This window comes from Malania oleifera, unplaced genomic scaffold, assembly GCF_029873635.1.
Source record: "Malania oleifera isolate guangnan ecotype guangnan unplaced genomic scaffold, ASM2987363v1 ctg588, whole genome shotgun sequence".
Classification (NCBI taxonomy): Eukaryota; Viridiplantae; Streptophyta; class Magnoliopsida; order Santalales; family Ximeniaceae; genus Malania; species Malania oleifera.
In genome coordinates, this window is record NW_026652108.1 from 17,733 (window position 1) to 40,756 (window position 23,024).

Consider the following 23,024-nt stretch of genomic DNA (forward strand, 5'->3'; position numbering starts at 1 on the left):
TTTCGGGCTGAACTGAACTGGTCTCACTTGCAGGGTTGAGACTCCCCAGTTTGATTAACGAGCTGAACCGAACCGTTACAATAAAATCATTTTGTACATAAAATATGCTTTTGAAATACAAGCATAAATGTACACGCTTAAACTCATAAAAGTATGCACTTTAATGATATGAAATAATGCTCAGGGGGGTAAGGGTGCTTATATTTAAACCCTAATAAAAGTTATCTCCAAAAAGATATTTCAATAAAGATATAGGAAAACCTAGGATTTTGCTTTTTCAATGATTTTTGCACAAATAGAATGTATATGAAAAATGAGTATTATGTTCTCCAATCAAAGATTTATGCAAGTTAGAAATACTTGGAGAATCTAGGAGTTAGGCTTAGTAAAATGTTTGAGCAATAAATAACTTCTCCCAAAATATATTTATCGAGGAAATAATCCGAGAGAAAACCTGAGCAATATTCTCAGAAATGTTTTTCAAATATTTGATGTCTAATGAGAATATGTGCAAATGAAATCCCCTAAACAAAATACTCTCCTCAAAGAAGATTTTGAAATAAAACCATGAGAGAGAGTTGGAGAGATTTGAATAAAAATATTTGACCTCAAAAGAGTGATTTAAACAATAAAAGCATTTTGGGAGAACTTTGATTAACCAAGGATTAGAGAGAAATTTAGAGTTAATCAAAGTTACTAATTTGGAGTAATGAGGGGGTATTTATAGAGTTTGTGAGAAATATAACCCTTGGTGACATGGAGGTCATTTTAGAAAAATATTAATGACATTTAATTAAAATTAACCTCATTTTAAAAAGTTTAATTGCGGCAAAAATTTGGACCAATCCGAGAGCACTGGTCAACCAAAAGACTTTCGGTCGATCGAAGTTCATATGGCTCGGTCGACCGGGCCTATTTTGAACTTCAGGGTTGGTCTACCAGGAAGGGCGATTTTTCCAAATTAGCGTGGTTTGGTCGACCAGGGTGAAAATGAACTAAAGGTTTGGTCAACCGAAAGAGGCGATTTTTCAAAACGGCAAGGTTCAGTCGACTGGGACATTTTGAACTGGTCAATCGGGACATTTTGAACTGGGAAGTTTGGTTGACCAGGTTGTTGGGGCATCTCCCGATAACCCTCGGTCGACCAAAGCGTTGGAGTGCATTTTTTTCTTGGTCGACCAGGAAGTCAAAATGTTGACTTCAGGAGGGTTCGGTCGACCGATGCCATTTGAACTACAAAAGTTCGGTTAATCGGACTGTGGTTAACTAGTTGACCTGGTCTGGGTTCGGTCGACCAGGGCATTTTGTGCATGGTAGTTCGGTCGATTGAATGTGCACATTCTGTGCATTTCAGTCCTATTCGAGCCAACGATCACCCTTATTCAAATGACCAAGTATGGGTATGCATGAGTGAGTGTCCTAAGGTCATTTCTAGGTTCTTTCTGAAGACACCGAAAAAATCCAGTGTTGGTCGGTCAAAGGTTGACTGAAGTTTTCGTAAACTTCATTTTAGCCTCGATTTTGACCCTAAATCTATTCCAAAAACTTTGTATGATTTTAGTCTATTTAGAGAAAGGTTTTTGATGAGATGTGCTAGTCGTTAGGGACTATCTATGGCTATTCTGAGCATTCATACACATCATACAGATGCATGCATTATTACAGACCAAAGATATAAAAATAAAATGCAATTACGTAAAACACAAATGTCCTCATCTTCTTCTTTCTTCTTTTGCTCTTTTGACTTCATGGAATGCTTGATCATATAGTCTTTAAGTCCTACAAGCTTCCATCGCTGTTTCCTTATGTGTGTGTTAAATAAATGGACCAGTTCACATGCTAAATACACATATAAGAAACATGTGCTTTATCAGCATCAAAATAGGGATCAGACTCAAAAATTTAACATTTAGGGTTTTCAGTTTCGGGTTTACGATTTAGGGTTTGGGCTTTAGGTTTAGGTTTTAGGGTTTAGGGTTTACGGCTTAGGGTTTAGGGTTTAGTGCAAGGGTTTAGGGTTTAGGACTTAGGGTTTAAGGTTTTTGTTTTTGGATTTTAGGTTCTAGGATTTAGGGTTTAGGGTTCACGGTTTAGTGTCTAGGGCTTTAGGGTTTAGGGTTTAGTGTTTAGGGTTTAGTGTTTAGGGTTTAGGGTTTAGGGTTTAGGGTTTAGGTGTTTAGGTTTTAGGGTTTAGGGTTTAGGGTTTAGGATTTAGGGTTTAGTGTTTAGGGTTTAGGGTTTTGGATTTATGGTTTTGGGTTTAGGGTTTAGGGTTTTAGGGTTTAGGGTTTAGGGTTCAAGGTTTAGGGTTTAGTGTTTAGTATTTAGGGTTTAGGGTTTTGGGTTTAGGGTTTAGGTTTAGGGCTTAGGGTTTAGGGTTTACGCTTTTAGGGTTTAGGGTTTAGGGTTAGGGTTATAGGGTTTACAATTTAGTGTTTAGGGTTTAGTGTTTTATGGTTTAGGCTTTAGGGTTTAGGCTTTAGGGTTTAGTGTTTAGTATTTAGGGTTTAGGATTTAGAGTTTAGGGTTTATGGTTTTGGGCTTGGGGTTTAGGGTTTCAGCTTTTAAGGTTTTAGGGTTTCGGGTTTCGAGTTTAGGGTTTTGGGTTTCGAGTTTTCAATTTTTAGGGTCTAAAGTTTAGGGTTTACGGTATGGTTTAGGGTTTAGTGTTTAGGGTTTAGGGTTTAGGGTTTAGGTGTTTAGGTTTTAGGGTTTAGCGTTTAGGGTTTAGGGTTTAAGGTTTAAGTTTTAGGGTTTAGGGTTTCGAGTTTAACGTTTAGGGTTTGGGGTTAGGGTTCAAGGTATAGGGTTTTGATTTTTTAGGGACTAGGGTTTAGGGTTTGGGGTTTGGGGTTAGGGTTTAGGGTTTAGTGTTTAGGGTTTAGGGTTTAGCGTTTAGGGTTTAGGGTTTATGTTTTAAGGTTTAAGGTTTAGGGTTTAGGGTTTAGTGTTTAGTATTTAGGGTTTAGGGTTTAGGGTTTAGGGTTTAGGGTTTTGGGTTTAGGGTTTAAGATTTAGCGTTCAGGGTGTAGGGTTTAGGGTTTAGGGTTTTTGATTTAGGGTTTAGAGTGTATGGTTATAGGGTTTAGGGTTTGGGGTTAGGCTATGGGGTTAAGGTTTAGGGTTTACGGTTTAGGGTTTTTAGGGTCTAGGGTTTAGGGCTTAAAGTTTACAATTTAGGGTTTTGGGTTTAGGGTTAGGGTTTAAGGTTTAGGGTTTAGTGTTTAGGGTTTAGGGTTTGGGGTTTAGTGTTTAGGGTTTAGGGTTTTCGGTTTTGGGTTTAGGGTTTAGGGTTTAGGGTTTAGGTGTTTAGGTTTTAGGGTATAAATTTTAGGGTTTAGGGTTTAGGGTTTTGGGTTTAGGACTTTAGAATTTTGGGTTTATTTTTAGTGTTTAGGGTTTAGCGTTTAGGGTTTATGGTTTAGGGTTTAGGGTTTAGAGTTTAGGATTTAAGGTTTAGGGTTTAATGTTTAGGATTTAGGGTTTAGGGATTAGGGCTTTTGGGTTTAGGGTTTATAGTTTTGGATTAGGGTTTTAGTTTAAGGTTTAGGTTTTAGGGTTTAGGGTTTTTAGGGTCTTGGGTTTAGGGTTTAGGTTTTATGTGTTAGGGTTTTGGTTTAGGGTTAGGGTTTAGGGTTTAATGTTTAGAATTTAGGGTTTAGGGTTTCAGGTTTAGGTTTTAGGGTTAAGGGTTTAGGGTTTAGGTTTAGCGTTTAGGGTTTGAGTTTGGGGTTTTGGATTTGGGGTTTAGGGTTTAGGGTTTAAGGTTTTCGGGTATAGGGTTTAAGGTTTAGGGTTTAGGGTTTAAGGTTTAGCATTTAGGGTTAGGGTTCAGCGTTTAGTGTTTCGGGTTTAGGGTTTAGGGTTTAGGGTTTAAAGCTTATGGTTTAGGTGTTTTGGTTTTAGGGTTTAGGGTTTAAGGCTTTTAAGGTCTATGGATTAGGGTTTAGGGTTTAGGAGTTAAGGTTTATGGTTTAGGTTTTAGGGTTCGGGTTTGGGGTTTAGTGTTTTGGATTTAGGGTTTAGGGTTTTAGGGTTTAACGTTTAGGGTTTAGGGTATAGGGTTTATGGTTTCGGGTTTAGGGTTTAGGGTTTAGGGTTTACGTGTTTTTATTTTAGGGTTTAGGTTTTAGGGTTTTGAGTTTAGGCTTTATGGTTTAGGGTTTAGGATTTTTGATTTAGGGTTTAGGGTTTAGGGTTTAGGGCTTTGGGTTTGGGTTTTAGGCCGTAGTGTTTGGGGTTTAAGGATATAGGGTTTAGTGTTTAGGGATATGTGGTTTAGGTCTTAGGGTTTCAGTTTTAGGGTTTAGTTTTTGGGGTACGGGTTTGGCGTTAGGGTTTAAGGTTTAGGGTTTAGGGTTTAGTGTTTTGGATTTTGGGTTTAGGGTTAAGGGTTAAGGGCTTTAGGGTTTATCATTTACGGTTTACGGTTTACGATTTAGTGTTTAGTATTTAGGGTTTAGGGTTTGGGCCATAGGGTTTAGGGTTTAGGGTTTCGGGTTTGGGGTTTTGGGCTTTGGGTTAAGTTTTGGGTTTACGGTTTAGGGTTAAGGGTTTAGGGTTTGGGGTTTAGGGTTTAGGTTTTAGGGTTTTGGGTTTTGGGTTTTTGGTTTTAAGGGTCTAGGGTTGAGGGTTCAGGGTTTAGGATTTTGGGTTTAGGGTTCAAGACTTAGGGTTTAGGGTTTAGAGTTAGGGTTTAGGATTTAGTGTTTAGAATTTGGTGTTTAGTGTTTAGGGATTAGGGTTTAGGGTTGAGGGTTTAGGTGTTTATGTTTTAGGGTTTACAATTTTGGCTTTAGGGTTTAGGGTTTTCAATTTCAGGTTTAGGGTTTGGTGTTTAGGGTTTTAGGGTTTAGGGTTTAGTGTTTTATGGTTTAGTGTTTTTGGGTTTAGGGTTTAGGGTTTAGGGTTTAGGGTTTGGGGTTACGGTTTAGTGTTTAGTGTTTTAGGTTTTGGGTTTAGGGTTTAGGGTTTAAGGGTGAGGGTTTAGGGTTTAGAGTTTGGGGTTAGGGTTTACGGTTTAGGGCGTCTGGGGTTTTGGGTTTTAGGGTTTAGGATTTAGGGTTTAGGGTTTAGAGTTTAGGGTTTGGGTTTAAGGTATAGGGTTTAGGGTTTATCGCTTAGGGTTTAGGGTTTAGGATCTTGGTGTTTAAGTTTTAGTGTTTTGGGTTCTGGGTTTTGGATTTAGGATTTAGGGTTTAGAGTTTAAGGATTTAGGGTTTAGGGTTTAGGTTTTAGTGTTTAGTGTTTAACATTTTGGGTTTAGGATTTAGGGTTTTTGGTTTAGGGTTTATGGTTTAGGGTTTAGGGGTTTAGGTTTTAGGGTTTAGGTTTTTGGATTTAGCATTTAGGGTTTAGGGTTTAGGGTTTATGATTTAGAGTTAGGGTTTGCGGTTTACGGTTTAGTGTTTAGGGTTTAGGGTTTAGGGTTTATGGTTTAGATTTTAGGGTTTAGGTGTTTAGGTTTACGAGTTTAGGTTTTACGGATTAGGGTTTTGGGTTTAGGGTTTTTAGGGTTTAGGGTTGAGGGTTTATGGTTTAGGGTTTAGGGTTTAGGGTTAGGGTTTGGGGTTTGGGGTTTGGTGCTTAGGGTTTACGGTTTAGGGTTTAGGGGTGAGGGTTTAGGGTTTAGGGTTTAGGTGTTTAAGTTTTAGGGATTAGGTTTTTGGTGTTAGGGTTTAGGCTTTAGGGTTTTTAGGGTCTAGGGTTTAGGGTTTTGGTTTTGGGGTTTAGGGCTTGGGGTTAGGGTTTTTTAGGGTTTAGGGTTTAGGGTTTTGGTTTTAGGGTTTAGGGTTTTGAGTTTTGGGTTTCGGTGTTTTGGTTTTAGGGTTTTGGCTTTAGGCTTTAGGGTTTAGTGTTTAGTGTTTAGGGTTTTAGATTTAGGGTTTAGGGTTTAGGGTTTAGTGTTTTAGGGTTTAGGGTTTTAGGGTTAAAGGTTTAGGGTTTAGGGTTAGGATTTAGGGTTTAGTGTTTAGGGTTTAGGACTTAGGGTTTACGATTTAGGGTTTAGGGTTTAGCGTATTGATTTTTTGGTTTCAGTGTTTGGGGTTAGGGTTTTGGGTTTAGGGTTTAGGGTTTAGGGTTTTTAGGGTCTAGGGTTTAGGGTTTATGATTTAGGATTTAAGATTTATGGTTTAGGTTTTAGGGTTCGTGTTTGGGGTTTAGGATTTAGGATTTTGGGTTTAGGGTTTTGGGTTTTAGGGTTTAGGGTTTAGGGTATTGTGTTTAGTTCTTCGGGTTTAGGGTTTTAGGGTTTAGGGTTTAGTGTTTTAGGGTTTAGGGTTTTAGGGTTTAGGGTTTAGGGTTTAGTGTTAGGGTTTAGGGTTTAGTGTTTAGGGTTTAGGGTTTACGGTTTGGGGGTAGGTTTTAGTGTTTAGGGTTTAGGTTTTATTGTTTAGGGTTTATAGTTTTTTGTTTTGGTGTTTAGGTTTTAAGGTTTAGGGTTTAGGGTTTAGGGTTTTTGTTTTAGGGTTTAGGGTTTAGGATTTAGGGTTTTTGCATTTAAGGTTTAGTGTTTTTGGTTCTAGGGTTTAGGTTTTAAGGTTTTGGGTTTTGGGTTTTGGATTTAGGGTTTATGGTCTATGTTTTAGGGTTTAGTGTTTAGTATTTAAAGTTTATGGTTTTAGGTTTTAGGTTTGGGTTTTGGGTTTAGGGTGTAAGGTTTAGGGTTTAGGACTTAGGGCTTAGGATTTTGGGTTTGTGGTTTAGGGTATAGGGTTTAGGGATATATAAGCTTTAGGGTTTAAGGTTTAGGTCTTGAGGTAAGGGTTTGGGGTTAGGGTTTGGGGTTTAGGGTTTAGGGTTTTTACGGTCTAGGGTTTTGGGTTTGGGGTTTGGAGCTAAGGTTTAGGGTTTAGCGTTTAGTGTTTAGGGTTTAGGGTTTATGGTTTAGGGTTTAGGGTTTAGGGTTTAGGGTTTAGGTTTTAGGGCTTAGGTTTTAGGGTTTAGGGTTTAGGGTTTTTGATTTAGAGTTTAGGGTTTAGGGTTTAGGGTTTTTGGGTTTTGGGTTTTAGGGTTTAGGGTTTAGGGTTTAGGGTTTAGAGTGTAGGTGTTTAGGTTTTAGGGTTTAGGTTTTAGGGTTTAGGGTTTAACGTTTTGGATTTAGGGTTTAGGGTTTAGGGTTTAGGGTTTATGGGTTAGTGTTTAGAATTTAGTGTTTTGTATTTTGGGTTTAGGGTTTTGGGCATAGGGTTTTGGGTTTTGGGTTTTGGGTTAAAGGTTTAGGGTTTGGGTCTAGGATTTACGTTTTTGGGTTTTGGGTTTATTGTTTGGTGTTTTTAAGGTCTTGAGTTTAGGGTTGGGGGTTCAGGGTTTAGAATTTTGGGCTTATGGTTTAGGGTTTAGGGTTTAAGGTTTAGATTTAGGGTTTAGGGTTTAGTATTTAGGGTTTAGTGTTAACGTTTTAGGGTTTATGGTTTAGAGGTTTTGGTTTTAGGCTTTAAAGTTTTGGGTTTAGGGTTTAGGGTTTAGTATTTTAGGGTTTAGTGTTTTTGGGTTTAGGCTTTATGGTTTAGGGTTTGGGTTTAGGGTTTAGTGTTTTGGGTTTTGGGTTTAGGGTTTAGGATATATGATTTAGGGTTTAGAGTTTAGGTGTTTATGTTTTAGGGTTTAGGTTTTAGGGTTTAAAGTTTAGTGTTTTGTGCTGACCACTCTACGAGGGGGTGGGAGATGGATAGTCGATGTGGCTTTCAGTAGAGTGTGGACGTCCACCTGGCAGTCCGGACTAGGGTGTGGTGTGCCCATCGTACTTAAAGACACTTTTGACTCAACAGTGGTCGGCCAGCCATTGTTGGATCCCGCCTTCGGGCTACACAACCCATCATGGGGGGTAATACATGACCTTAGCTAACTATTCATCCAGGGTATGTTTTCAGTATTTTCAGTTATAACAGATGTTTTACGTACGATATGATTTATTAGTAAGTATGAAAGTAAATGATTATTCAGTATGTTATGATAAATGTCTACAGATATATGAAATGTATTGTATATGTATAATTGCATTAAATGTTCATGTTGTCACACAACTGTATTTAGTTTATTTTCCCTTACTGAAGAGTGTCTCACCCCCAAACTAAATATATTTTTCAGGAGACCTTGAGTGACCGACGAATTGTGGCCGCCGTTGAGCTTATTAAGTTACTCTACTAGGAGGGTAAGATTTTGTACTAGGGTCAGAATTATTTTATGTTTGATCCTAGAGTTATTTTGATGTTTTGGAGGATGTATATAAATATAGTATTATGATGTTGTAGTAAACTCTGGTATTATGTTTTATGGGTGGATGATTGAGATTTTATATTTATTGCTACTTAGGTTTCCGCTATGATTGACAGGTGTCACTGTTACCCACAGGTTCAGGTTGACTTTTCCATTTATTGTGTTAATTTAAGGTCTTTACATTTGGTATCATAGCCTAGGATACTAGGTTCTGTAGACTCTAGAGTGCAGTAGTAATAATACTAGAGTATAGGATAATGGGATTTAAGGTCCGATTTTGTAGGCTAGATGCAAGACTTCCATGGTACTTTGTGTGATTTTCCTGGGGTGGTGATTTCAGAAAAGTTATGGTAAACTATCCTCGGTTGGGTATCTAGGTTGCAGGATTAAACCTTGAATTAAGATCAGGAGTGACGAGTTAACTAGGAGAATATATTATATGAGTTGAGTGATACGTATAGAAAAAGAGGTTTTGAATTAAGTTACATGTTTTTCAAGATGGACCTTGGTGGCAATAGTGCCCACGCCAGTGGGAGTGAAGGTGCTGGACCCTCAGGCGTTGCGGGTAGTGATTCAGATGTCGTCTTACACAACGTGGCACAGCAGGTTATGGTAGAAATTGCCAGGAGTTCGAAGGAACTGGGTGGTCCATCGACAGGCCATGGTAGTTCGATTGAGAAGTTTATTAAGATAAGCCCTCCGACATTATCAGGAGGGACAGATCTTGCAGTTGCTGAAAACTGGGTGCAGGAGATAGAGAAAATATTTGCAGTGCTGCAGTGTTCAGAGGAGCAGAAGGTGTTGTTTGCCACCTATAGACTAATTGGGGAGGCCGAGAGATGATGGTCAGTAGTGAGACTTTTAGAGCAGCAGAGGACTATACCTATGGAGATGACATGGGAGCAGTTTAAAGAAATATTCTTCGACAGGTATTTTCCAGCCTCATCCAGGGAGGCTAAGATTGAGGAGTTCCCGAATCTGAAATGGGGACAGCTATCAGTGCAGCAGTATGCGGCGAGGTTCATCGAGCTATCTCGCTTCGCCCCGTACATTATTCCAGATGAGGTGAAGAAGGTACGACAGTTTGAAAGAGGCCTGAGGAGAGAAATATACAAGCGGGTATCGATTCTGAAGTTGCATGATTTCGCCGAACTGGTTGACCGAGCCACTATAGCAGAAATTTGTGATCGGTTGGAGGTGGAGGAAGAGACACAGAAGAAAAGATTCACACCTTTCGATTCCCAGTAAGGAGTTGGTTGTGCTACGTGGAAGAGAGGTGGCTATTATAGAGACCAGAGACAGGAGACCGGGAATTGTGATTTCCAGGGTGTGCAGCCATCTCCAGCTTGCCCATCTTGCTGGAAGAGACACCTGGGGGAGTGTCATGTCGGGCGAGGTGTCTGCTACAGGTGCAGGGAGCCAGGACATATGATGAGGGAGTGCCCAATGCAATTTGGTACTGCTCCTGCCCCTAGACCTGCTCAAGGAGGCTACCAGGTGCCACGTGGAGGCCAGTAGAGGAATATGGCCCCAACCAGAGTTTTCGCTTTGACGTCAGGTGACGCTGAGGCGGCCAGCGATGTGGTGACAGGTACGATTAATGTGTTTTCATTTAAAGTTATTGCACTTTTTGGTTCTGGTGCCACACACTCGTTTGTGTCCTTGGGGTGTGTTAAATTATGTGGGATTGAAACACAATCATTAGATGTCAGGTTATTAGTGGCTACACCAACCGGATTAGTGGTGAGATGTAGTAGGATACTTCATGGTTGTCCAGTTGATATTCAAGGGAGAATTTTATCTACTAATTTGGTGGTGCTGGATATGCACGGGTTTGACATTATCTTTGGCATGGATTGGCTAGCAGCTAATTCTGCTATTATAGAATGTCGTGCAAGGAAAGTGATATTCAGACCTCTAGGGAAACCAGAATTTAGATTTAGAAGGTCACGAGTGCAGTCCTTACCTCAGATGGTCTAAGCTGTTCAAGCAAGGAGACTGCTCCAAAATGACTGTCTGGGATTCATGGCTTTTGTGAAGGAAATGTCAGAAAATGAATTAAAACTTATTAATACGCTTGTGGTGAAAGAATTTACGAATGTGTTCCCAGATGAATTACCGGGTTTGCCACCTGATCGTGAAGTAGATTTCCCCATTAATATTCTTTTAGGTACAGTGCCAATTTCTAAAACACCGTATAGAATGGCGCCAGTAGAGTTGGCAGAATTGAAAGACCAGTTGCAGGATTTGCTTGATAAGGGCTTCATACAACCTAGTGTATCGCCGTGGGGAACTCCAGTGCTATTTGTGAAGAAGAAGGACAGATCTATAAGGATGTGCATAAATTACAGAGAGATTAATAAAGTTACCATCAAGAACAAGTATCCTCTACCCTGTATTGATGATTTTTTTGACCAGCTCCAGGGTAGACGGGTGTATTCCAAGATTGATCTCAGGTCAGGCTATCATCAGGTAAAGGTGAGTTTATCATCAGGCTATCGAAGACGGCTTTCAAGACCAGATATAGGCATTATGAGTTTCTGGTTATACCATTTGTTCTGACGAATTCTCCTGCGATATTTATGGACTTAATGAATCGGATCTTCCATCCATATTTAGATCAATTTGTGGTTGTCTTTATTGATGACCAACTGGTGTATTCGAGGAGCTATGAGGAGCACGAGATACATTTGAGGCAGGTTTTACAAATGCTCAGGTAGAACAAGTTGTATGCAAAATTTAGTAAATGTGAATTTTGGCTTGAAAAAGTTGTGTTTTTGGGGCATGTTATCTCAGGAGACGAAATTTCTGTAGATCCCAGTAAGATTGAGGTGGTGGTGAACTGGGCTAGACCAAGGAACGTCTAGGAGATTAGGAGTTTCTTAGGGTTAGCTGGTTATTATCATCGTTTTGTTGAGGGATTCACAACTTTGTCAGGACCTTTGACACGACTGACGAAGAAGAATGCTAGATTTGAATGGAACGAAAGCTGTGAATAAAGTTTTTAGGAACTGAAGCAGAGGTTAGTCACCACGCCAATATTGATCATCCCGTCTGGGGGTGAGGGTTATACTATCTACAGTGATGCGTCCTTGAAGGGACTTAGTTGTGTGTTGATGCAGCATGTCAAGGTAGTGGCGTATGTGTCTAGACAGTTGAAAGAATATGAAAAGAACTACCTTACCCATGATCTTGAATTGGCTGCAATGGTTCACGCGTTGAAAATTTGGAGACATTATTTGTACGGTGAACAGTACGAGATTTTCTCCGACCACAAAAGCTTAAAATATTTCTTCACCTAGAAGAAATTGAATATGAGACAGAAAAGATGATTAAAGTTGATTAAGGATTTCGACTGTACTATCAGTTACCACCCAGGGAAAGCAAACGTGGTAGCTGATGCACTGAGTAGGAAGTTTGGGGTATCAGCGTTGGCAGCCATAGAGATCCAACGCCCGATCATGATGGATCTAGAGAGACTCGACATTGAATTGATAGAGAGTAATGGATAGAGTGCAGAGTGGTCAAGGAGATGAATTCTGTATTTCAGATGATGGAGCTTTGCAGTTCCGTTCCAAACTGTGTGTTCCTGCTGATGCTGATAATAGGAGGACTATTTTAGATGAGGCTCATAGATCTTTGTATACAGTTCATCCCGGCAGTACGAAAATGTACAGGGATTTGCGAGAGTTTTACTGGTGGAGTGGTATCAAGAGGGAGATTGCCGAATATGTAGCCCAGTGCTTGACGTGCCAGCAGGTAAAAGCTGAGCACTAGAGGCTAGCTGGTCAGTTGCAACCACTATTTATCCAAGAGTGGAAGTGGGATCATATATCCGTGGACTTTGTTTCAAGGCTACCATCAACATCACATGCCCAGAATGCGATTTGGGTGATAGTAAACCGGTTGACTAAGTCCGCCCATTTCCTCCCTATCAAGATCAGCTATTCCCTTAGCCGCTTAGCATAGATTTACATTCAGGAGATAGTTCATTCTCATGAGGTGCCTGTATCTATTGTATCAGATTGAGACTCGCGATTCACATCACGATTTTGGAGGAGTTTGTAGGAGGCTCTGGGGTCTCAGTTATCCTTTAGCACAACATTCCATCCTTAGTCAGACGGACAGACTGAGAGGACGATACAGATACTAGAAGATATGCTCCGAGCATGTGTTTTAGATTTTGGGGGTAGTTGGACTCAGTTCATGCCACTGGTAGAGTTCGCATATAATAATAGTTACCAGTCCAGTATTGGCATGGCAACATTTGAAGCACTATACTATAGGAGATGTCGATCTCCTTTGTATTGGGATGAGATGGGTGAACGGTGAGTTGTAGGACCAGAGATGGTACAGCAGGCATATGACAAGGTCCGGCTTATCAGGGAAAGAATTAGTTTAGCTCAGAGCCAAAAAAAGAGTTATACCGACTATCGCCGCAGGAATTTGGAGTTTGATGTGGATGATCATGTATTTTTGAAGATAGCTCCGTTAAAAGGAGTTATGAGGTTTGGTAAGAAGGGTAAACTTAGCCCTAGGTTTATCGGTCTGTTTGAGATTTTAGAGAAAGTGGGGTCGGTGGCTTACAGGCTATTTAGAATACACTACGTATTCCACATATCTATGTTGAGGAAATACGTCCCAGATCCTTCTTATATTATCAGCTATGATGAGTTAGAGCTCAGTGACTCGCTAGTCTATGAGGAGATACCAATGCAGATTCTGGACAGAAGAGAACAGGAACTACGTAGTAAGAGGATTTCTCTAGTAAAAGTTCTATGGAGAAATCATGCAGTAGAAGAAGCTTCTTAGGAGCTTAAGGAACAGATCAGACAGAAATATCCGCAACTATTCCCAGAAGTTTAAATGTAATTTGAAATGTGAGTAAATATGTAATGTATCTTGTGCAGGTACATGTAATGTTATAGGTAGTACGAGATATTTAGTTTTGGAAGAATTTTCTTTTAGTATATGTAATCTCCCAGAACTTGAGTTGTAACCACGGTATTCCTCCACCATAAGTGAGGGTAAGTAATAAAATAAGTAGACAGCTTTGCATAAGGGATGATAAACTACATGAATCGAAAATTTCGAGGATGAAATTTTATAACGAGGGGAGGATGTGACAACCCGAATAAAATGAAATTTAAATAATAAAGAGGAAAAAGGGAATTATCAGAGGACTCATCGACGAAGAGAGGATTCGTCGACGAGGACATAAAAGAACTTGTCAACGAAGACTGAATTTCGTCGAAGAGGAAATACCGAACGAGATTTTGAGCCGACTGAATTTCGTCGATGAGGACTAAATTTCGTCGACGAAATTATTAAAGGATTCATCAACAAATGACGTGGCTTGTTGACAAAATTATTAAAGGATTCATCAACAAATGACGTGACTCGTTGACGAATCCCCTATTCTATAAATATCAAAATTTGGATTTTAACTTCATTGTTAAGCAAACTTTTCTCTCTCTCTCCTCCATTCGGCCCTCTCTCTCTCTCTATCATCAATTTTGGGCCAGATTTACGCTGAATCGACAATTCGAAGTCACCACGATGCTCCTAGAGAAGTTCTCTCCAAATCTTCCGGAGCGGATCGTTGGTGAAAGCAAGTTGGAAATTATCCCTAAGTTGAGATAAGGCTTTTTAAGCCAAATTTGATCTTACGGTAGTTATTCGAAATGATGTACACATAGAAATACTAAAGTTTAGTACTGTTAGTCTTCATTTTTAGGATATTGATCATGAAATCCTACTGGTGTTAGACCAGGATATTTTAGGGGCTTTCTAAGTAGCCATGTAAAGGAATAAATTAAAGCAGTTATTTTTCACTCAAACTACTATTATTTATGAGCAAACTGATTTCCTAAAAATATGTACGATATTTGAATATTATGGAATTAATGCACATTTGGGAAAAATATTGTTATTATGTTGAAACGTGTATATATGTATGAGATGCTAGAAATCATGATTTTTAGAATACAATGTATAGTTTTATACAGCAAATGTATGGCATGAATATTATTTTACGTGGAGAAATATTATGATATGATAATGATATGAATGCAGTATTATTTGAGAAGTTATGGAAGTATACAGTACATTATGATTCTGATAAATGCATGATAAAATGATTGTTTTCAGAATGATGTATTTATGTATGATTTCGGCGCGAGGCCGTATTTACGTATGATTGGCATGAGGCCGTATTTATGAAATGTTCGGCACGAGGCCGTAATTATGAAATTATGAATGATGCTATATTATTATATACTGTATATTATTAGAACCCGGATGTTAGTTTAGTTCAGTTCAGGAGCTCGATAGCGTAGCTCTATAGATTAGATATCTATGTTCAGATTAGTGCTAACCACTCCACAAAGGGGTGGGAGATGGATAGTCGATGTGGTTTTCAGTAGAGTGTGGACGTCCACCTAGTAGTCCAGACCAGGGTGTGGCGGGCCCATCGTACTTACAGACACTTTTGACTCGGCAATGGTCGGCCAGCCATTGTCGAGTTCCGCCTTCGGGCTGCACAACCCGTCATGGGGGGTAATACATGACATTAACTAGCTATTTATCTTGGGTATGTTTTCAGTATTATCAGTTACAACAGATGTTTTATGTACGATATGATTTATTAGCAAGTATGAAAGTAAATGATTATTCAGTATGTTATGATAAATGTCTACAAATATATGAAATGTATTGTATATGTATAATTGCATTAAATGTTCATGTTGACACAAAGCTGTATTTAGTTTATTTTCCCTTACTAAGAAGTGTCTCACCCCCGAACTAAATATATTTTTCAAGAGACCCTGAGTGACCGGCGGGTTATGGCCGCTGTTGAGCTTATTAAGTTACTCTACTAGGAGGGTAAGATTTTGTACTAGGGTCAAAATTATTTTGTGTTTGATCCTAGAGTTATTTTGATGTTTTGGAGGATGTATATAAATATAGTATTATGATGTTGTAGTAAACTCTGGTATTATGTTTTATGGGTGGATGATTGAGATTTTATATTTACTCCTGCTTAGGTTTCCACTGTGATTGATAGGTGTCCCTGTTACCCATGGGTTCGGGTTGACTTTTCAATTTATTATGTTACATTTTATATTAAGGAATTTGAGGTCGTTACATTTAGGGTTTTGGGTTTATATGTTAGGTTTTAGGGTTCAGGTTTGAGGGCTTAAGGTTTAGGGTCTAGGGTTTTGGATTTAGGGTTTAGGGTTTAGCGTTTAGGGTTTTAGGGTTTTGGGTTTAGGGTTTAGAGTTTAGGGTTCATGGTTTAGTGTTTAGTATTTAGGACTTTGGGTTTAGGGTTAAAGGTTTAGAGTTTAGGGTTTAGGGCTTAACGTTTAGGAGTTCGGTTTAGGGTTTAGGGTTTAGGGTTATAGGGTTTAGGGTTTAGGGTTTCGGGTTTTAGGTTTAGGGTTTGGGGTTAGGGTTTGGGTTCAGGGTCTAAGTTTTATGGTTTAGGGACTTTAGGATCAAGGGTTTAGGGTTAGGGTTTAGGGTTTAGGGTTAGGGTTTAAGGTTTAGGGTTTAGCGTTCAGGGTTTAGGGTTTAGGGTTTAGGGTTTTAGGATTTAGGGTTTAGTGCCAGGGTTTAGGGTGTAGGGTTTAGGGCTTAGGGTTTAGGGTTTTAGGGTTTAGGGTTAGGGTTTAGGGTTAGGGCTTAGTGTTTAGGGTTTAGGGTTTAGGGTTTAAGGTTTAGGGTTTAGGGTTTAGGGTTTAAGGTTTAGGGTTTAGGGTTTAGGGCTTTGGAGTTCGGGTTTAGTGCTATGGTTTACGGTTTAGGGTTTAGGGTTTTCATTTTTCGATTTAGGGTTTTGGGCTTAGGGTTTGGGGTTTTAGGGTTTAGGGTCTATTGCTAGGGTTTAGAGCTTCAGGCTTAGGGTTTAGGGTTTAGAGTTTAAGGTTTAGGGTTTAAGGTTTAGGGTTTAGGGTTAGGGTTTAATGTTTAGGGTTTGGGGTTTAGGGTTTAGGGTTTAGGGCTTAGGGTTTAGGGGTTAGGGGTTAGGGGTTAGTGTTTAGGGTTTAGGGTTTAAGGTTATAGGGTTCAGAGTTTTGGGTTTTGGGTTTAGGGTTTATGGTTTGGGGTTAGGGTTTGGGTTCAGGGTTTAGGTTTTAGGGTTTAGGGTTTTTAGGGTCTAGGGTTTGGGGTATAGGGTTTAAGGTTTAGGGTTTAGGGTTTGAGGTTTAGGATTTGGGGTTTGGGGTTTAGGGTTTAGGTGTTTTGGTTTTAGGGTTTAGGTTTTAGGTTTTAGTGTTTTGGGTTTAGGGTTTAGGTTTTAGGTTTTAGTGTTTTGGGTTTAGGGTTTAGGGTTTTTAGGGTCTCGGGTTTAGGGTTTTGGGTTTGAGGTTAGCATTTGGGGTTAGGGTTTAGGGTTTACGGTTTAGGGTTTTTAGGGTCTAGGGTTTACGGTTTAGGGTTTACGGTTTGGGGTTTAAGGTTTAGAGATTTGGGTTTATTGTTCAGGGTCTAGGGTTTAGGGTTTAGGGTTTAGGGTTTACGGCTTTGGGTTTAGGGTTTAGGGTTTAGGGTTTAAGGTTTAGGGTTTAAGGTTAAAGGTTTAGGGTTTAGGGTTTAGGGTTTAGAGTTTAGGGTTAGGGTTTAGTATTTAGGGTTTGGGGTTTATGGTTTTGGGGTTGGAGTTTACGGTTTAGGATTTAGGGTTTAGGGTTTAAGGGTTAGGGTTTAAGGTTTAGGGTTTAGGGTTTAAGCTAAACCCTAAACATGGTAGATGGAAAACAAGGCAAACATTACTCACAAAGATTCTCATTAAAATGGAATAACTGAAATTATTAATAAATACTAAAATTGATTAGAGAAACAAAAGAGACAAGCTATGATTTTTGGGGGGGCTCTGGCCTTCCAATCAGTTTTATAGATAGGAAAAGATGAATTAGTATAACTCACAAAAAGATTTGTAGGAATAAAGTGCCAAGGAATCCAAGGACCAAATCCGCTATCAAGTTCCAAAGAGACCCAACAATTATTGAACAAGACTAACAAAGAGGATAATTATTCCGTCTCCTTATCATTCAAGGATCTCTGAAAGGGAAAATCCTATGAACGTAAAGGACTGCTTGGCTTTATAATAGAAGAAGAAATGGATCCATCATGTCTTGGGCTCAAATGAAATAGGCGAGGCAAAGAGGTTAGAGAAGAATGCTAGAATTTTCAACGGTGTGGCTAATACTACCACTGACATATGAGAAAAGTAAACGTGTTAGAAATAAGAATGTTAAGATGGATGAGCCAAGTAATTATAAAAGATAAATTAATTAATGAACATATAGGAGTGCGATACACAAGGGGATTAAGATAGCTTGGGATTTCCAACATACGACCAAAAAAACCCTCTAGTGAGAAGGAGTGACTTGGTTGATGCTAGATGCCATATGAAAGAGAGGATAGATCTATAATAACTTGGATTGAGGTTATAAATAAGGATTTGACATTACGCTAACTTTAAAAGGATAATACCCAAGATTCTGCAAAATGGTTGCATAGTAGACATAGAGCCAACTCCACCAAGGGAGCTCAAACTTTGGTGGTCGTTTTTTGTATCTTATACATTGGATGCAAATTAGATGAAGTTTATACTCAATCTTGACATGTACAAGATCAAACTTCAACCTTTCATATGAAATTTAGACTCTAAATTCCAAAACAACACTAACTCATGTAAATTTTGGTGCATGTGAATCCTTTGGTAAGGGAACCAAATAAACCAAAGGTTAGAGATATGGCATAAATTTGTTAAGTATTGAATTTATTATATTACATGTGGATTAGATAAATTTTGAAAGCCATTAAATCCACTCAGACAAATTCAAATATTTGTATTGTCCATATAAATATTTTACACAATATACCATACATATAGATTCAAGTAGGATTGTATTAACTTTGTTGTCTTGTAAATTGGGTGTGAACAAGGTCCACTTTTAACTCAAGGATCGGCACCACATTTAATACAAAGTAAAAATTATTTTAGGGGTATTTGGTCAAATTAAGTGTTGGGTGTTGAATGCTGAATGGTCAAAATCTGAGAACTCAGTTCTTAACATAATTAGAATAGTCTTTAAATTTGAATGTTGAATTATTTTCATTTGGTCAGCGATTCCTGAACATGTGTGAGATAAGATTTAGGAGAAAATCAGAGGTTTCTTAATAAATATATGGAACATTGTAGAATTTGCATTTGTTGAGGCAAAACTATCCAACTCAGTCAAAGATAATTCAGAATTAATAAGAAGTTTATCAAATATGTCTAGTTCACTGAATCTTAGGCCATTAGAAGTGAAGCTATTAAGTACAAAAAGACAAGACCTTATTCACACTATTATATTTTTAAACCTTCAAATTCAAATTCAGTTGAAAGCAATCATAGGACAATAGATGTTAAAACATGAATTAATTCAATTAAATATAATGGACAACACCTGAAGGAACAAGAAGAGCAGAAATTAATGTTGATGGCGTTGCCTATGTCGATTCCTCCAAATCCACTCGCTTTCTGCAATTTGAAGAAACAAAGACCGATATAGCGCAAAAACTGAAAAAATATGACGTTTTAGTAAGGAACTAAGGCAAAGACCAACCTGTGTAGGAAAATTTAGGGTCTGTGAGATGCCAAGATGGGGTTGGGGACGCTGTTGATGGAGATGGGGGTGATTGTGGTTTGATTTTGGAGGCAATGATTGCGGTGGCGTGAAGATGCTTACAAGATCCGAGAAGAAAATGAAGATCAGCAACCCAAACAAAAGAAGCTGCGCACGATCCATCGCCCAAAGAAGAAGAAGAAGAAGAAGAAGAAGAAGAAGAGAGAAAGAGAGAGGAGTTGTAGCTGAGTGGGGAGAATTTCAAAATTCAGAGCAATGGAAGGGTAAAAGCGTCTTCTAATTTATTTTGAATTAACTGTACGTGCCGTTCCCCAACACCAACACCGTTTTGAATCCATGTCAAAACTCCTGCTTCCCCATCTAATCTCTAATCTTTATTCTTCTCTCTTCCCCAATTTTATAAAAGGGATTCTCTTTTGGTGTCCTCTTTAAAAAAAAATAAAAAATATGAGCTTCATCTCAATAACTATCCATAATTGTTTAAAATTACTCCTTTAACTATACACAATTACTCCAAAATATCCTTATAGTTATATAAAATTTATCCCTAAAACGACTTATAATTATACCAAAATATCCTTATAACTATTTAGAATTATTTGAAAATGCCCTTATACTATTTAATTTTTTATTATTTTTTTATTATTATTTTTTAAAAAAATAGAGAGTCGTGGAGCACGCACCATGACTAGTTTCTCTAACCTCTAATACTATAAAAGGAATTCTTCCTTTGGTGTTATCTTTCAAAAATGTCAAATTTATCCCAATAACTACCCATGATTATTCCAAAATACTCCTTTAACCACCTACAAATGTTCCAAAATATTCTTATAATTATATCAAATTTATCCTTATAACTACTCATAATTATAACAAGATATCTTTATAACTATTTCCAAATATTCCAAAATGCTCTTATATTACTTAATTTTTTATTATTTTTTTTATAAAAACAGTTTTAAAAAAAATAGAAAGTCATGGAGCACGCATAGAGTGTTAGATAGTTTAATGATAACTTCCATTCAAAAAATAAAAACTAAAAAATCGTGAACTTTGTAGTTTGTACTGAGTTTTATTTACTTTATTTTCTGATAATTACCTAAATTTGAGTCTTTTATTTTAATGTAATTGATTCCCAACATTCATTTACTTTCAAAAATTAAGTAAAACTAAGTTGGTGCCTTGTGATTTTATTATAACTACTAAAAATCTTTATAATTTTCAAAGCTATATTAAATTATAATATCATCACATTTTATTAACAAAACATGCTAAAATACCAAAATATTCACATAATAATTAATGAAATTAAGATATTAATTAAATTAATTAATATTCATGAAAAATTTAAGACTTATTTGCGTATCGTTAGCAATGAATATGTCAAATCAGTGTTCGATCTACATATCCATCTTGCAAACTTATATGGTGGTTAATTAAGTCTTAAAATTTTTAGAGATTTTAATCTAAGTATATTATAACTTAAATTAAATATTTTGAGGATACTTTGACTTTTTTACTACCTCTTATTCTATAAAATAATAGAATTTCTATTTTATATATTTTCAAAAAGCACGTGGGGATTTAACGGTTATATTGAAACAACAAGGTATTTCCTTATTTTTTGAGTCAAACTAAAAAAGGGGTAATTGTAATTATTTTCTTTTATTTTTTTATGAAAAAATTGGTGCATTTAGTAGTTGAAAACCAACGTATTTCGTAAACAATTTTCTAAAATAAATAAAGAAGAAAATAAGATATTAAAAAACTGTCGTCGCTGAAATTCAATAAATCGATTCAAAATTTTAATTTACTAAAAAAGAAAATAGAAAGAGCTTGGAGGACCCATGGTGTATACTAGGATCTTTCTTATGTCTAAGTTAAGGACTAAATAAGTAAGAATGGATATATAATAGTATTGGTTGTTGATTATGAGTAGTCATCCTTTCGTTACAACCTGAGCTCCTTTGTTGCTTATATATGCAAAGCTCATCGTCAATTATGAGCAGGACTCATTTTTATTTTTCAATGAAGTTCATTTTCCAAAATATGAGTGGAACTTATCTACCAATATGAGTAGTGATGCATCTATCAATTATGAGTAGGGTTCATCTATAGACCCAAAGTTTCATTAACCTGATTTTGATGATAATAAACTATTGTGTATCAATGACTTTGTCCTTGAGTTGTTTTTAACACAATTAAACCATTGAAGTTGAAGAAATGAAAGGTGATTTAAAAAGTTAAATTCCTATTTATTTATTTATTTTAATAGTAATGTGTTTTATCTAGTAAAACAATAGAAATAGTAAAGATACGACACAAATGAAATATAACTATAAAAACGGAAAACAAGGAGATCAAACCAAGCTTTGTAGCCAAGAGAGGTTGACTGGCCCACAAGGGACAGTTGGCCAATGTAGGTAGAAGCTAGAGGCGCTTAATCAGCCGTTAAAGGTGATCAAGACGCTTAAGGTTTAGGGTTTAGGGTTTAAGCTAAATGCCCTTAAAGCCCTAAGCTAGGGCTTAGGGGTTAGGGTTTTGTGCAATGCTTTAGGGTTTAGGGTTAATGGCTTAGGGTTTAGGGTTTAGGGTTTTCATTTTTGGGTTTAGGGTTTCGGACTTAGGGTTTTAGGGTTTAGGGTTTAGTGCTAGGGTTTAGGGCTTAGGGTTTAGGGTTTAGGATTTTGGGTTAAAGGGTTTAGGGCTTAGGGTTTAAGGTTTAGGGTTTAGGGTTAAAGGTTTAGGGTTAGGGTTTAGGGTTTAGGGTTTCGGGTTTAGGGTTTAGGGTTTAGAATTTATGATTTAGGGTTTAGAGATTAGGCTTTAGGGTTTAAGGTTTAGGGTTTAGGGCTTAGGGGTTAGGGTTTAGTGCTATGGTTTAGGGTTTAGGGTTTAGGGTTTAGGGTTTTCATTATTGGGTTTAGGGTTTCGGGCATAGGGTTAGGATTTTAGGGTTTAGGGTTTAGGGCTTAGGGCTTAGGGTTTAGGGTTAGGGTTTAGTGTTTACTATTTAGGGTTTAGCATTTAGGGTTTAAGGTTTAGGGTTTAGGGTTTAAGGTTTAGGGTTTAGGATTTAGGGTTTAGGGCCTAGGGTTTACGGTTTAGGGTTTTAGGGTTTAGGGTTTAGGGTTTAAAGTTTAGGGTTTAGGGTTATAGGGTTAAGGGTTTTGGGTTTGGGGTTAAGGTTTAGGGTTTAGGGTTTAGGGTTTTAGGGTCCAGGGTTTAGGGTTTAGGGTTTAAGGTTTATGGTTTAGAGTTTAAGGTTTAGTATTAGGGTTTAGGGTTTAGGTGTTTAGGTTTTAGGGTTTAGGTTTTACCTTTTAGGGTTTAGGGTTTTGGGTTCTGGGTTATAAGGTTTAGGATTTCGGGTTTTGGGTTTAGGGTTTCGAGTTTGGGGTTAGGGTTTGGGGTTAGGGTTTGGAGTTAGGGTTTAGGGTTCAGGGTTTAGGGTTTTTAGGGTCTATGGTTCAGGGTTTAGGCTTTACAGTTTAGGGTTTGGGGTTAGGGTTTATGGTTTAGGGTTTAGTGCTTAGGGTTTAGGGTTTAGGGTGTAGGGTTTAGGGTTTAGGGTTTAGGTGTTTAGGTTTTAGCGTTTAAATTTTAGGGTTTAGGGTTTACTATTTGGGATTTAGGGGTTTAGGTTTAGGTTTATGGTTTAGGCTTTAGGGTTTAAGGTTTAAGGTTTAAGGTTTCGGGTTTAGGGTTTAGTGTTTAGTATTTAGCGTTTAGGGTTTTGGGTTTTGGGTTTAGGGTTTAAGATTTAGGGTTTAGGGTTTAGGGTTTAGGGTTTAGTGTTTTGGGTTATAGGGTTATAGGGTTTAGGGTTTTGGGTTTCGGGTTTAGGGTTTAGGATTTAGGGTTTTGGGTTTTGTATTTAGGGTTCAGGGTTTGTGATTTAGGGTTTAGGGTTTAGGGTTTAGATGTTTAGGTTTTAGGGTTTAGGTTTTAGGTTTTATTGTTTTGGGTTTAGGGTTTAGGGTTTTTGGGTTCTAGGGTTAAGGGTTTTGGGTTTGGGGTTAGCGTTTTGGGTTAGTGTTTAGGGTTCAGGGCTAAGGGTTTTTACGGTCTAGGGTTAACGGTTTAGGGTTTAGGGTTTAGGGTTTGGGGCTTAGGGTTTATTGTTTAGGGTCTAGGGTTTAGGGTTTATGGTTTAGGTTT

At 37.8% G+C, this 23,024-nt stretch overlaps 1 protein-coding gene across 1 annotated transcript in view; it reads right to left on the minus strand.

The window, feature by feature from the left end:
* The window catches only part of LOC131147225 (uncharacterized), a gene marked incomplete at its 3' end in the record, with an annotated part of 36,497 nt that extends 17,472 nt beyond the window's left edge, over positions 1 to 19,025 (minus strand). Inside the window, exons 1-3 of the mRNA XM_058096986.1 lie at positions 18,843 to 19,025; positions 18,684 to 18,757; positions 18,427 to 18,546 (exon numbers count right to left, since the gene is read on the minus strand). Coding sequence (XP_057952969.1) covers positions 18,427 to 18,546; positions 18,684 to 18,757; positions 18,843 to 19,025 — 377 coding nt within the window. The remainder of the gene's footprint in view (positions 1 to 18,426; positions 18,547 to 18,683; positions 18,758 to 18,842) is intronic.
* Positions 19,026 to 23,024: the final 3,999 nt, after the last annotated feature.